General features: G+C 37.7%; 1 protein-coding gene across 1 annotated transcript in view; it reads left to right on the plus strand.

The window, feature by feature from the left end:
- Nucleotides 1–14,228, plus strand: part of PPA2 (pyrophosphatase (inorganic) 2) — a 148,252-nt gene that overhangs the window by 121,101 nt on the left and 12,923 nt on the right. Inside the window, exons 8-9 of the mRNA XM_006874556.1 lie at nt 4,619–4,704; nt 9,914–9,983. Of these exons, the coding sequence (XP_006874618.1) occupies nt 4,619–4,704; nt 9,914–9,983 (156 nt within the window). The remainder of the gene's footprint in view (nt 1–4,618; nt 4,705–9,913; nt 9,984–14,228) is intronic.

Below are 14,228 nucleotides of genomic sequence, written 5' to 3' on the forward strand. Positions count from 1 at the left end.
ACTCTTTTGGTCTTTGGTCTTTAGTGTTTAATGTATCAAATCTGGTCTTCAGATGATCCTTAAATTCAGGTGGGATATATTCCAGGTCATATTTTGGCTCTCGTGGAGTTGTTTTCATCTTCTTCAGCTTTAGTTTGAATTTCCATAATTAATTGTCTGTATCACAGTCTGCCCCTGGCCTTGTTTTCCCTGATGATATGGAGTTTTCCCATCATCTCTTTCTACAGATGTAGTCAATTTGATATCTGCGTATTCCATCTGGTGAGGTCCATGTGTTTAGTTGTCTTATTATGCTGTCTAAAGAAGGTATTTGAAATGAACAAATCCTTGATTTTGCAGAATTTATCATGCAATGTCCAGCATCATTTCTATCACCAAGGCCATATTTTCCAACTACTGATCCTTCCAACTACTGATGCTCCCAACCTTTTTGCATTCTAATCACCATTAATGATCAATACAACTTGATTGCATGTTTGATCAATTTCAGATTGAAGACGTTGGTAGAATTCTTCTATTTCATCCTGACTGGCTTTAGTGGTCGGTGCATAAATTTGAATAATAGTGGTATTAACTAGGCTTCCCTGTAGGCACAGGGATATTATCCTATAAGTGTTGCACCTCATGACTGATCTGGATATGTTCTTTTTTACCGTGAATGCAACACCATACCTCTTCAGTTTGTCATTCCCGGCCTAGTAAACCATGTGGTTGTCAGATTCAAAATGGCCAATACCAGTCCATTTCAGCTCACTAATGCCTACGATATCTATGTTTATGCGTTCCATTTCATTTTTGACAGCTTCCAATTTTCCCAGATTTATACTTCCTACATTCCATGTTCTGATTTTCAATGGATGTTTGTTTATAGCTGTTTCTCTTCATTTTGAGTAGTGCCCCATTAGCAATGGTCCCGCGCTTCTCTCCCATGGGCTTTACTCTATTCGCGTCATCACGGTCAACTCTACTTTGAGGAGGCAGCGCTTCACCAGTTGCATTTTGAGTGCCTTCCAACTTGAGGGGCTCGTTTTCCGGCACTATATCTGAAAGTGTTTCTCTGCTATTCATAAGGTTTTTAGTGACTAAATATTCGGAAATAGTTCGTCACTCTTTCTTCCTAGTCTATCTTCATCCAAAAGCTCATCTTAAACCTGTCCCTCATGGGTGACTCTGCTGGATTTAACATACCGGTGGCATAGCTTTCAGAATCACAGCAACTCACAAGCCACCACAGTATGACAAACTGGTAAATACCCAGGTGCAAATATCCTTATGAAACTGTTTTTGTTTCTTTAAGTTTTTATTGTGAATTGAGTGAAAGTTTACAGGGAAGATCATCAATTTTACATTCAATAAGTCATACACCTTGTTTCGTCACAATGATTACATACCCCTCCATGTACCATCTCTATTCACTTTAGCTCTTTAAAAAAAAACACACACTCAGGCATATATAATAATTTATACCACCAAAGGTCACATGCTGCAACTCTGCTTCGTGGCCACCATCTCTTAGTCTCTCTCATCCCATGAATCTAGAATCCTCAGTCGCTTGCCTTCTCCATGTCCCCATCTCAGCCTGTATCTCTTGTGTTGCTGTTTCTCTGGATAGTAGCCCACATTCCACTTGTCCTCTTCTTCCTTGTTGGTCCTAGGATCCTTTGTTTCTGGACTGAAAGATTAATTGCTCCCCTATTTTTGTTACAAAACTTCTACCTTTACAATTGTGACAGTCACAATTAGTCATGATAAAAATTATTCACTATTGAATCATACGAATCTTATCCCCATCTCTTTTAACCAGACCTATCTAGACAAGATGGCCAAACTTCTTCTCTCATACTTCAGATATATTGTCAAGAGGGAACTGTCACTGGAGAAGGATATCATGTATTTTAAGGTGGAGGGTCAGAGAAAAAAGAGGAAGACCCTCAACGAGATGGTTTGGCCAATTGGCAGCATCAATGGACTCAAGCGTGGCAACAGTAGTGAGGTTGGCCCAGGATCGGGCAATGTTTTATTCTTTTCTGGATAAGGTCACTAAGAGTCGGTACCAACTAGATGGCACCTAACAACAACAACAACACAACATCTAGACAAGATGAAAACTATTCAGTGGGGACTCTTTTTTCCCACACACACTCTTAAGTTAAACTCCCTCTCGAAACCTTGTAAGCCACTTTATTGCCCCCTCATTTTAGGTAGCCAATGTCTAAGTTGCCCGTCCCTCTATACCCTGTGTACAGAGGGGATAGCATTGATACTTGATGTGAAGAGTCCTTCCCTCTCTGTTGGAGTTACTACTTCCATGAGTATAGGTCAGTTTCATCAAATTTCAGCAATTTACCTTTGTTTCCTTTATCAAAAATTGTTTTGTTTTGTTTTATCTTCCTCTAGTTAAGTTCTGATTATCAAGCCTTTGAGACTAGGTCAAATGGGTACAATCTGCAAATTTGGGTGTTCTTGTGCGTCTCTCCTCACTTCATATCAGCCGGATGCTTCACTCTTTGCTCTAGCCCTCTGTGGCTATGTCCCTGTCCTTGGGCTCAGGTGTCCCCAGGTCTCACCACATATTGGACCAGCAGCCCTAGATCTTCTCTTTTTCATCACCAGGTCAATGGGAGTCAATAGACTATGGTTAAACTGAGCCCATTTCTTCATTGCTGCCTTTCCCCCTCTTCCACTCACCAGTAGACCAAGGTGTTCACCAGCAAGCTTACAGGCCTGTTCATGTGTTCCCTTTGAGTTTCAGTCTTAGAAGGGGGGTTGTCCAGAAGGAACTTGATTGTTTGCCTTGATGGTGTCCCAGCGAACATCTTGCTTATTCTTGCAGTGGTTATTCATATTGCCATTTTGCTTTGGGTTTTACCTAATGATCTTTCTTTGAACATGTATCTTCTGTCACTCTTGCTGTTCCAGGCTGGTCTGCTTGTCCTTTCTAGTGGGAATGTCCCACCTCAGAAGGTTCTGGATGGGACTCAGGATTCCACCTAATGTCCTATACTCTGCAAAGGTTCCATAAGAAGCCTGTGTCACTGGGCAAGTTCTAGAACCCATTTTAGGTATTCCAATCAGTTATAGGCTGAAGACAGGCTTACAAGTTTTCTGTAATAATGTTTCCCAATATTCCTTTCTATCCTACTCACGTGTCTATTTTACAGTAGTAGGCAAGGGAAACCAATATTCATAAGACAGGTATCTTAGTATCATTTCCCCTCTTCACAGAGTCCTGTTGTTCCAAGGTTAAGCATGCATCACTATTTTCCTCTGACCTACTTAACCCATGTAAACCTGTATCATTGCTCTCGTATCTACCTTGTTCTTACGCCTCCTCGCCCTTCTTGTGTTGCCCTCCCCAACACCCAAACTATGATGTGTCTGCCTTTACCATGTGCCCTACCGTTGCCTCCCTCCACCTCCCCCGAAGCTCCCCACCCCAACCCCATGGTTGTGGTTCCCTTATATTTCTCTAACTTTTCCCTCCATTTAAGACAGTCTGTTTTATCCCATAATTTACCTGACCTTTGTACCACCTAGATCTCTGTTCCTCTGTGTTTACCTTCTTTCACATTGTAGTTGCTTTGATCATAGACTGATGTCCCAGATCCTCTGAATTTGTTCTTATAGTTTTATTCTGTTCTCAACTCTTCTATTTGTCAGTTGACTTCTGGGTGATGCTGCCACATATGTCAATCTCTGGTTGTTGTCTGTTCTTGTTGATTCTCTGTCCACAGAACTCCTATTAGGATTTTTTTCATCACAGGGTTGGTTGTGGCAAAATCCCTAAGCTTCTGTTTATCCTGGAGTGTTTTGATTATAGCATCATATTTAATTGGCAGCTTTACTGGGTAGAGGATTCTTGGTCGGCAGTTTTTTTCTTTCAGGGTTTTATATCTATATATATCCCCATTCTCTTCTTGCCCACATGGTTTCTGTTGAGAAATCCAAGTTTAGTCTGATTTGCTTGCTTTTGTATGTTATACTTCTCTTTTCCCTAGTTGACTTCAGGATTCTGTCCTTGATTTTGGAGAATTTGATTATTATATGTCTTGATGTTTTTCTTTTAGGGTCTATCCTTCTTGGGGTTTGTTGAGTTTCTTGAATGCTTATCTTTTCGCTTTTCAGGACGTTAGGGAAATTTTCTTCCAGAATTTCTTCAACTATCTCTTCTGTAGACTTAATGATTCTTCCTGTTCTGAAATGCCGATAATTCATAAGTTATTCCCCAGTATGTACCATGTTATAGATGATTAAACACGTTTAGTGAAATTAAGTAACATGTCTAACATCACATAGGTGGTGAGGAAAACAGAATTTATACTGATATTTGCCTTCAGAGTTCATCTTTTTAATCATTGTTATTGTTAAGTGCTATCAAGTTGGTTCCAACTCATAGTGATCCTGTATAGGGTTCCCGAGGAGAAACTGGTGGGTTTGAACCACCAACCTTGTGGCTCAAACTGACCTTGCAGTCCAGCACATTATTCTGCAGCACCACACCAGTACTCCTTTAATAATTAGTCTATTATATTTATAATAGTTTTGTGTTAGTAACAGAATTAGCAGATGAAATAAATTAACATTGTGATTGCTAATGCTTTTGTTTTTTTGTGACTAGGCTTTTGCCCTTGAAGTTATTAAATCTACTCATGAATGTTGGAAAGCATTGCTTATGAAGAAATGTGATAGTGGGACGATAAATTGGTAAGAATTTATCTTTTCTATGTAATGTTATTATTATTATTTTTTAATGCTTTATTTCAAATTATGTGTTAGTTTACATGGGAGGACATCAACTTCACATTGATCCTGTCGTATATCGTTTCCTTGCCATGGTTACAATCCCTTCCATGCATCATCGATCAACCAAAGGGTATACCCTACAAGCCTGCCCCCCTGTCATCCACACACCACCCCTCTTTCTCTCCAGATCCCAAGTCTCCAGCCGCTCCATCTCCCCATGTCATCATTTCTGCCTCCCTCCCTGGCATCACTGCTTCTCTGGGTAGGGTTCTGTTCTCTGTTCTTCTCCTTCGATGGTGCCAGGGACCTCCATTCCAAGACTATAAGGTTAATCACTCCTCCTCCTTTGCCCCAAAATGTTCACCTTTACATTTCCAGCCCTTATAATCAGTCTTGATAACAATTATTTGCTGTTGTATCGCAAGGGACCTATCTGCATCTTCTTTTATCAGCCCTGACTAGGCAGAATGGATACCACTCAGTGGAGATTCCACCTTGCTCCACACCCTTTGAATCTAGGTTCCCTCTTGAAAGCTTGTAAGTCAGTCACTTCTTGCCTCTCTAGCCCCCCCATTCTGGGAGCCAATGTCCAAGTTGCCGATCCCTGTCCTCTCTGTATGCAGTGGAGGTGGGAATGATCCTCATTGTGAATATTTATTCACTCTTTTGAGCTATTGCTTCCATAGGCATGTGTCAAGTTCATCAAATTGTATGAGATTATTCTTTTTTTCCCTCTTCTTTCTTCTTCTGTTTGAGCTTTGATCATCCAGCCATTGAAGCCAGTTCAAGTGGGTATTATCTGCAAGTGTGGGTGTAATTATGAATGTTCCCTCTCTTCTTATCAGCTGGACTCTTCACTCTTCACTCTAGTCCTCTGTGGCCCTGTCGTTGACTATATGGGTCCAAGAGTCCCCTGGACTTGGCACACTGCTGGCCAACTAGGTCTCCATCTGGGTTCACAGGAGTCTGTTGAGCGTTGTAGGGCTTAGTTCATAGCTTCATTGCTGTTTTTTCCTCACTTCCCCTTGTCAGTGGTGAAAGTGGTCACCAATCAGAGCATACATTCCCATTGAAGGGATTTCTGGATGGGGAAGATCTTAGCATGCATCAGTGTTTAAAGTTTTCTTAGTGACTCTGATATGAGCCTCTCTTCATAAGAGCCACTGAGAAAACCCAAACTTCTCAAGGAAGAGCAAACAAGGCCTTTCAATATTTGACCTGTTTGCTGTCTAGCCTCAGGTTTCGTCAGTTCTTGCCTCTTCATGTTCCACCACCTTAGAGCCATTAGCCATTTCTCACACACCATATTCTTATTTTAGGCCTTTTCTCATTTTGCTACTTTGCTGTGATTGCCCTCATTTCTTGAACTAGCCAACTTACTCATTTTATAAAATTTTATTTTTGTCTTCACCTTCTCTGTGAAACTTTACTGTATACCTCTGTCCCTTGCTAGGTTGGATGGCAGTCCTCTCTGTATTTCTTGCCCTCCTATCATTGTAGTTATATTGAAGTAACTGGTTTACATGTCTGTCTCTTCCTTTAGAATTTAAGTTCTCTCAGAACAGATGAGTAAAGATGTCTTATGCATTTTTGTGTTCCTAATGCCTGGTATATAGTAACTATCAGTAAATACTTGTTGAAGCAAACTGTTGAGTAATATTTTAAAGCCCGCAATTATCAGTTATCTTTTTTTAATCTAGATAGTCACTCATCTGTTTCTAGAGATGCTGTATTTATGAACTTCATTTTAAGTAATTCTCTTTATCTGAGTGAGATTTTTGGTTGAAACTTTTATTTATTCTCTTTTTCACTGTTTAATGTTTACTCAAAAGCTGAATATTATTTTATCAGGAAATTATTTCATTATTCTTTTCTTAACTAACAAAACTTTAAATTCTGTTCTAGGTGATATATAGACTAAATATATACAGATATAGTTAGACATTTAGATCTATTTTCTAGTCCCTCTTACCTTTTTTTCACCCCAGTCTCTTCAGCCACCTCACTTGTAAAAAGTCAAAAATGTTCAGTTTATTATATTTCACTGTTGTTGTTGTTAAGTGCCATTGAATTGGTTCAGACCCATCGTGACCCTGCATAGGGTTTCTGAGGAGTAGCTAGTGAACTTGAACTACTGACCTTTGGTTCAATCCAACTTTGCAGTCCAGCGTAATTAATTCACAGCACCACACCAGGACTTCTGTTATATTTCACTAACTGCTAGGAAATGATAAATAACTGAAATATGACAGTTTTATAACTAATAGAGCATTCATGAATCTATCAAAACTTTAAAAAATTAAAAGACATATAAGATGGAATAAAAAATAGCTAGTTCAGTCAGTTTGAATTAGACAAGTGTGTCGTATTTTGAATGCCTTCCGACCTAATGGGCTCATCTTCTGGCACTACATCTAACCGTGTACATAAGGTTTTCAGTGGCTAACCATTCAGAAATGGTGTGCCTCTCCTTTTTTTTAGTCTGTCTTAGCTGAAGTCTCTATGCTATGGGTAAGCCTACTTTTATTTAAAATACTGGTGACATTGCTTCCAGCATCACATCATCATGCATCCAACACAGTATGACATAGGGACAGACAAGTGGTGTTGGGCATAGACTATTACTCTAGAGAATAGAGTTATCAGATTTACCAGATAAGAATCTAAGATACTCAGCTACATTTGAATTTAAGAGCAACATTTTTTAAAACATAAATATATCCAGTGCCATATTTGAAACTAAAAATTAATTTGTTGTGTATATAAGATTCAATTGGGTGACCTGTATTTTAGCTCCATACTCTCTTATCATCATTTTCTCAGAGTTTTGAAACAATGTTTTATTTTCACTTAGATTATAAATTTTAAATCACTGCATATAGCACATGTAATATTTATCATGCTTTCTTCAAAGAACTATCATCTGAGACTCTGTTGTTTATGTCCTGGTATGGTGCTGTTTCTCTGCTATTCATAAGGTTTTCAGTAACTAAGTATTCAGAAGTAGTTTGTCACTCCTTCTTCCTAGTCTGTCTTTGGAAGCTCATCTGAAACCTGGCCACCATGGGTGACCCTGGTGGTTTTTAAAATACCGATGGCATAGCTTTCAGAATCACAGCATCTCAAAAGCCACTACAGTACGACAAACTGACAGACGAGAGTGTGGTTTCAATAACCTCATGTATGCGAACGCTGGACAGTGAATAAGGAAGACCGTAGAAGAATTGATGCTTTTGAGTTATGGTGTTGGAGAAGAATACTGAAAGTGCCATGGGCTGCTAAAAGAACCAATAGATCCGTTTGGAAGAAGTGCAGCCAGAGTGCTTCTTGGATGCCAAGATAGCCAAACTTCATCTCTCATACTTTGGACATATTGTCAGGAGGGAGCAGTCACTGGAGAAGGATATCATATTTGGTAAGGTGGAGGGTCAGAGAAAAAGAGGAAGACCCCCAACGAGATGGATTGGCCAAGTGGCAGCATCGATGGACTCAAGCATGGAAACAGTAGTGAGGTTGGCCCATGATTGGGCAGTGTTTCATTCTTCTGTTCATAAGGTCGCTGTGAGTCGGTACCAATTCAATGGCACCTAACTACAACAACAAAATGGTGCTGTGGGTTAATGCTCTGGACTGCAATGTCAGTTTGAACTGCAAGGTGGGTGGTTCAAGCTTACTCGCCACCCCTAGGAAACCCTATATAGGGTTGCTATGGGTTGGAACCGCCTCAACAGCATGTAACAACAATGAGGCATAATTATTTGCCTAGTCCTCTTTACATGTATTTTTCACTTTTATTAACAATAAGCTGACTAATAATGCCTACATTTTTCTATGTTTAACTTGCTTAAACATGGGTTGTGGAAAGGAAAATATCAAAATATGATATTTGAACATTCATCAAATTTTATTCATGCCAAAATGAAAATAAATTCTACATCTTCATTTGACACAGAAATCAAATAATTACTTAACTGTAATTACTATGACCTTAAGGTCTAGAATTTTGGACCCCTCAAGTGGCACTGTAGGCTAAGCACTAGGCTAGTAACCACAATGTCAGCAGTTCACACCCACCAGTTGTTACTTGTAGGAAGGACTCGACAGCACTTAACAGCAACATTAATTACTATATTCTCAATGCCTGACTGCAAACATATTGTTAAAAAGGCCAATAACAAAGTAGAGAGCTTTTTAAAGCCTTAGATATCCCAATGTACTTTACAAATTGATTATGAAATAATGTCATAATGTATATTCCTTCACTTCACTGTGACAGGGCAGGAAGTAATATAAATATGTATGTTTCACTTATGTTTAGCTCCTTTGGCATTTGCTAATCACTTTAAAAATAATAATTTGATTTTAACTCTCCTATCCACCATCTCTTTCAGTATTCATTTTAATCTGCTTGTTTCTCTGGTGGAAAGAAAACAATAAATATTACGTGGTTGAGAGAAATGACACCTTTGCTTTCATGTAGGAAGTAGGAAATAATCAATGGGTGGTGTGCTGGAGAGATACAAGAAAGGCTTTACAATTTTGTGAAGGAACTGCTAGTTTTATTTCCCTGCTTTTAAGAAAACACAGAGCTTACATTTTCATAGTTTCTTTTCACCACTTTTAACTCTAATCTTCCAAACCTCTCTGAAAAAAAAGATTCCACAGAGTTTCTCAGTGGTAAACTACTATGTTCATCAAGTTTCTTTGCAAGAAAATTCATCCTTGTAGTCTTCATTCTGTGATTTAAATCTGGTTCCTTTTTCCTTCGGTAAAGGTGAGGTGTAATTGTAGTATGGCTTTTTACTATACACCTGGTAATTATTAGCAGGAGAAAGGCAGTCAGTCTGCTTCCATCAAGATTTACAGGCCTTGGAAACCATTTGGAGCAATTCTACTATATCCTGGAATTGATTTAGTAGCAGTGGGTTTGAATTTGGTGGTTTAAGTAGTTGTATAACATTATTTTTTTTTAATTGTTTTTAATTCTGTGGTATGCAATACTGTGGAGCCCTCTGCATTTGCAGACTTCAGTGTCCTAGTTTATATTCTTTCAGTTCCTTCTGCGTTGCCTAGAATTTTGCAGTCAATGCAGAATATTCAGAGTTTGTTTTCTCTTCTGATAATTGTTCTTGTTTCATCCTGTGTAATAACAGCATTCTCTTCTCTCCAGCACAAACATGCAGGTGTGTGATAGCCCTTTCCGTTGCACTGAAGAGGAAGCAAGATCCTTAGTTGAACTGGTAAGGGGTAATTGTCCAAGTATCTTTTATTTTATCAATGGAGAAGTCCAACAGAAATTCTGAAATGTGTCAAGTCTTTTTGGGGAAGCATGAAGCTAAAAACATAATATTGAAGATTATTTTATATTTACTCAGGGACTTAACATTCAAAAAACTTAAACCTTTTAGTTGAATTATTTTGTTTTTAAGCACAACCATTTAAGTTTATAAGATGCTTTTTTTTTCCTGAACATCACCAATTCAGTTTTGTTTCTATACTTTTGCTTTTGTCTTTACTCATGAATTATCCCAGTTTCCATGAAGTATTTCCCATCTAGGTCTGAATTCAGGAAATATGAATTGCATAAGGCTTTTTTCTTTGTACCTTCATTTTCTTATTATTTTATGTGTTTTGTTTGGCTTTTTTGTTGTTGTTGTTGAACTGTACATCACAAACTCTCCTTGAAGTTTTGCATATCTTTATGATAATTCTGCTAAGAGGCAACTGTGAATTTATTATTAAATTAATATTTGATTAGGAGATGACCAACTAAGAAGAAGAGTCGTAGTGTGGCACTGTAGGATAAACACTGGATTGCTAACTGAAATATCAGTGGTTCAAACTACAAGCCACTCCTTGGAAACCTCACACAGAGTCACTATGAGTTGGAAATGACTGAACTGTACCTCAAAACAAGAAAAAGGAGCTCTGGTAGCATAGTGATTAAGTACTTGACTGCTAGCTGGAATGTCAGCATTTTGAACCTGCAAGCTCCCCAAGAGAAAGATGGGGCAATCTACTTCCATCAAGATTACAGACTTGGAAACCCTATGAGACAGTTCTACTCTGCCCTGTAGGTTTCTCTGTATTAGAATTGACTTGATGGTAAATAACAATAAGGAACAAGAAAACAAATACTCAAAAGATCAAGTAATATTACTGTATGGAATATGTTCAGGAGTGATAGTCAGCTACACTTTTACATATCTAGTTATTTTTAAAAATACATTATGAAATAGAAACTAGTGAATTAAATCTTCACTTCAACGACAACAAAAGTATTTGTTCACAACGGCTGCTTTACATTTATTTATTTTCACTATTTTATCAGCTGTTTAACCAGTGGTTGCTATATAGTAAGAATCTAGGTTCTGTACATACAGTATTAAAGAATTTGTCAAGTCAGAATTGCCTGTTAATAGCCTCATCAGTTATTCAGTATGATTGCCATCCAGATTAGATCACATTTTCTGGTGGAGAGTTTATCAAATTGTAATGACAAACTCTTTCACCTCTTCAGAACGCATTGATATGTTTGAATCAGAATTGTTTATGTATATTGTTTGTTGTTGTTGTTAAGTGTATTCGAGTCTGTTCTGACTCATAGCAACCCTGTATCGTGTTTCCTAGGAGTAGCTGGTGAGTTTGAACATCTGACCCTGCGATTCAAACAGACCTTGCAGTCAAGTGCTTATATTTGCTATATTTGTTGTTGTTGTTGTTAAATGCCTTCAGGTCGGTTCCCAACTCATAGCAACCCTGTGTAGGCTTTCTGAGGAGCAGCTGGTGGGTTTGAACCATCAACCTTGCAGTTCACAGTCCAGTGCTTATCTTATAGTGCCCTACTAGGATTCCTTCTTGTTGTTAAGTGCTGTTAAGTCAGTTTTGACTCATAGCGACCTTATATAGGGTTTCCAAGGAGCAACTGGTAGGTTTGAACCACTGTGGTTAGCAGTCCAGTGCTGATTCTACCATGCCACATCAGAACTCTAGGACAATTTGGATTGAACTGAGCAAAATGACTGGACACAAGCTGTCTCAACAGCTATAACAGTGTAACCTCACTGCCTACAAGAGTTTAAATCAATAATGCTTACAACAGTTTGACACATTGACCCTTGAAATGAAAAACAATTAGGAAAAGTACTGTTGCTATAACCCAGAACATAAAAATCTAAAAACTGATAAATCTCCTCAGGAACCATTTTAGAAACTAAGTAGAAGGTAGCCATAGAAATAATTGGTTATGTGTATGTATAGATATATTATTATATATTAGAGGTCTTCAGAAAGATAATAGATCTGAGGAGGACTTTAAAAGAATTGGAATAATCAAAGAAAATTCGATTTTCTTTATTGGCTCTATGAATATAGATGTTTTACTTACATATAGTCATGAAAGTTACTGCTGTTGTTCTTGTTAAGTGCTATTGGGGTCGGTTCCAACTCCTAGTGACCATTTATAGGGTTTTTGAGGCTTTAAATCTTCTCAGGAGCAGAAAGCCTCATTTTGTTCCTGCACAGAGCATCGAACTGTGGTCCTTGTGGTTTGCAGTCCAGTGCTTATCATATGACTGTCAAAAACAAATTTTGTTCATTAGATCCTAACACAAGAGGGATCCATAAAAATGTCTTGCTTTTTAATTTTAGGTTATCCAGACTTCAGTATGAGTTCATTGATCACAAGAATATCACTCTGTAAAAATTTCAACCAAAGAACCACCCAAATAAACTTTTGGGTGTTATGTTAAGTTTTTTTAACCTTTAACCTTATAGTGAAAGGATATGAGATTTTTATCCAATTCTTGAGAAGAACATTATTACTAACAATCTACAGGTTATTTCAGGGAACAAGGTTCAGAACATTTATAGGAAACAAAGTTTTATATATATATACATTTACAACTACACACATTATGTGTTTTGCCTCTCATCTCTAATATTAGTTGATGGTCTTTAAATACATATTACTGCAAAGGTTTAAGATGCTAATTTTAGAACTGTTTATTGTACTTAAATGTTACTTTGTAAATACGTTGTGAAATTGAAATAAAATAATTGACACACTTAATATAACGGGCATATATAATTAGCAAATACATATTTTTTTCAAGTACATAATGGGCATTTATAAAAACCTCAGTATGTGTTGGGCCACCCAGAGAGTTCCAGAAAATGCTAGAGGTGTTACTTCAGACCACAGTATAATAAAATCACTGATCAGTAATGCGATTTTTTTTTTTAACTAATAACCAAACTCAGGCATTAGAAATTGAAAATAAGAAATACTTCAGATTAAGTAATGCTTCAATAGAGAAGTCATAACAAATTATAAATTATTTAAAAATTGAATGACAGCTAAGTTCACTATATGCCACAACTTGTACAATGCAGCAGATAGTTGGTGAGAAAATTAAATGTGTAGAAGAGAATTGAAGAAAGAAAATTAATGAGCTAAACATTGAACTCACAGGTTGCTTCATTCTATTTTATAATATTTTAAGGTAGAAGAAAGGAAATTGTAATGATTAGAGGTAAAATATAATAAAATAGGAAACAAACAATTAGAGATAAACCAAAACAAAACCTGGGATTTCCTATTTTGTTTGAGACTGATAATACAGAAAAACCTAGTTCTAGTGTTTTTGACATAGAATGTATGAAGTATGAATCGGGAAAATTGGAAGTTGTCAAAAATGAAATGGAATGCATAAACATCGATATCTTTGGAATTAGTGAGCTGAAATGGACTGGTATTGGCCATTTTGAATCTGACAACCACATGGTTTACTATGCCAAGAATGACAAATTGAAGAAGAATGGTGTTGCATTCATCATCAAAAAGAGCATACTCAGATCAGTCATGAGGTACAACGCTGTCTGTGATAGGAAAATATCCATGCACCTAAAGGGAAGCCCAGTTAATACCACTATTATTAAAATTTATGCACCAACCACTAAAGCCAGTGAGGATGAAATAGAAGAATCCTACCAATTTCTTCAATCTGAAATTGAGCAAACATGCCATCAAGATGTACTGATCGTTCCTGGTGATAGGAATGCAAAGGTTGGGAGCAAAGAGGAAGAAGGATCAGTAGTTGGGAAATATGGCCTTGGTGATAGAAATGATGCTGGACATCACATGATAGAATTCTGCAAAATCAAGGATTTGTTCAAATACCTTCTTTAGACAGCCTAAGAGATGACTACACACATGGACCTCACCAGATGGAATACATAGAAATCAAATTGACTACATCTGTGGAAAGAGACGATGGAAAAGCTCTATATCATCAGTCAAAACAAGGCTAGGGCAGAGATTGGACACAGGAGAGCTTGGGTGCTGGGGAGGGGGGCAATATACAGGGAGGGAGAGGGAAGTGGAGAAATGGGGCAGATGGGAGAACAATTGGGCATATTTGAAAGGGCTAAATGGGACAGAGATAAAGGGCTCTGAGATACAGGGATAGAGTCATGGTTGGAAT

The sequence above is a fragment of the Chrysochloris asiatica genome, unplaced genomic scaffold (assembly GCF_000296735.1).
Source record: "Chrysochloris asiatica unplaced genomic scaffold, ChrAsi1.0 scaffold00285, whole genome shotgun sequence".
Lineage (NCBI taxonomy): Eukaryota > Metazoa > Chordata > Mammalia > Afrosoricida > Chrysochloridae > Chrysochloris > Chrysochloris asiatica.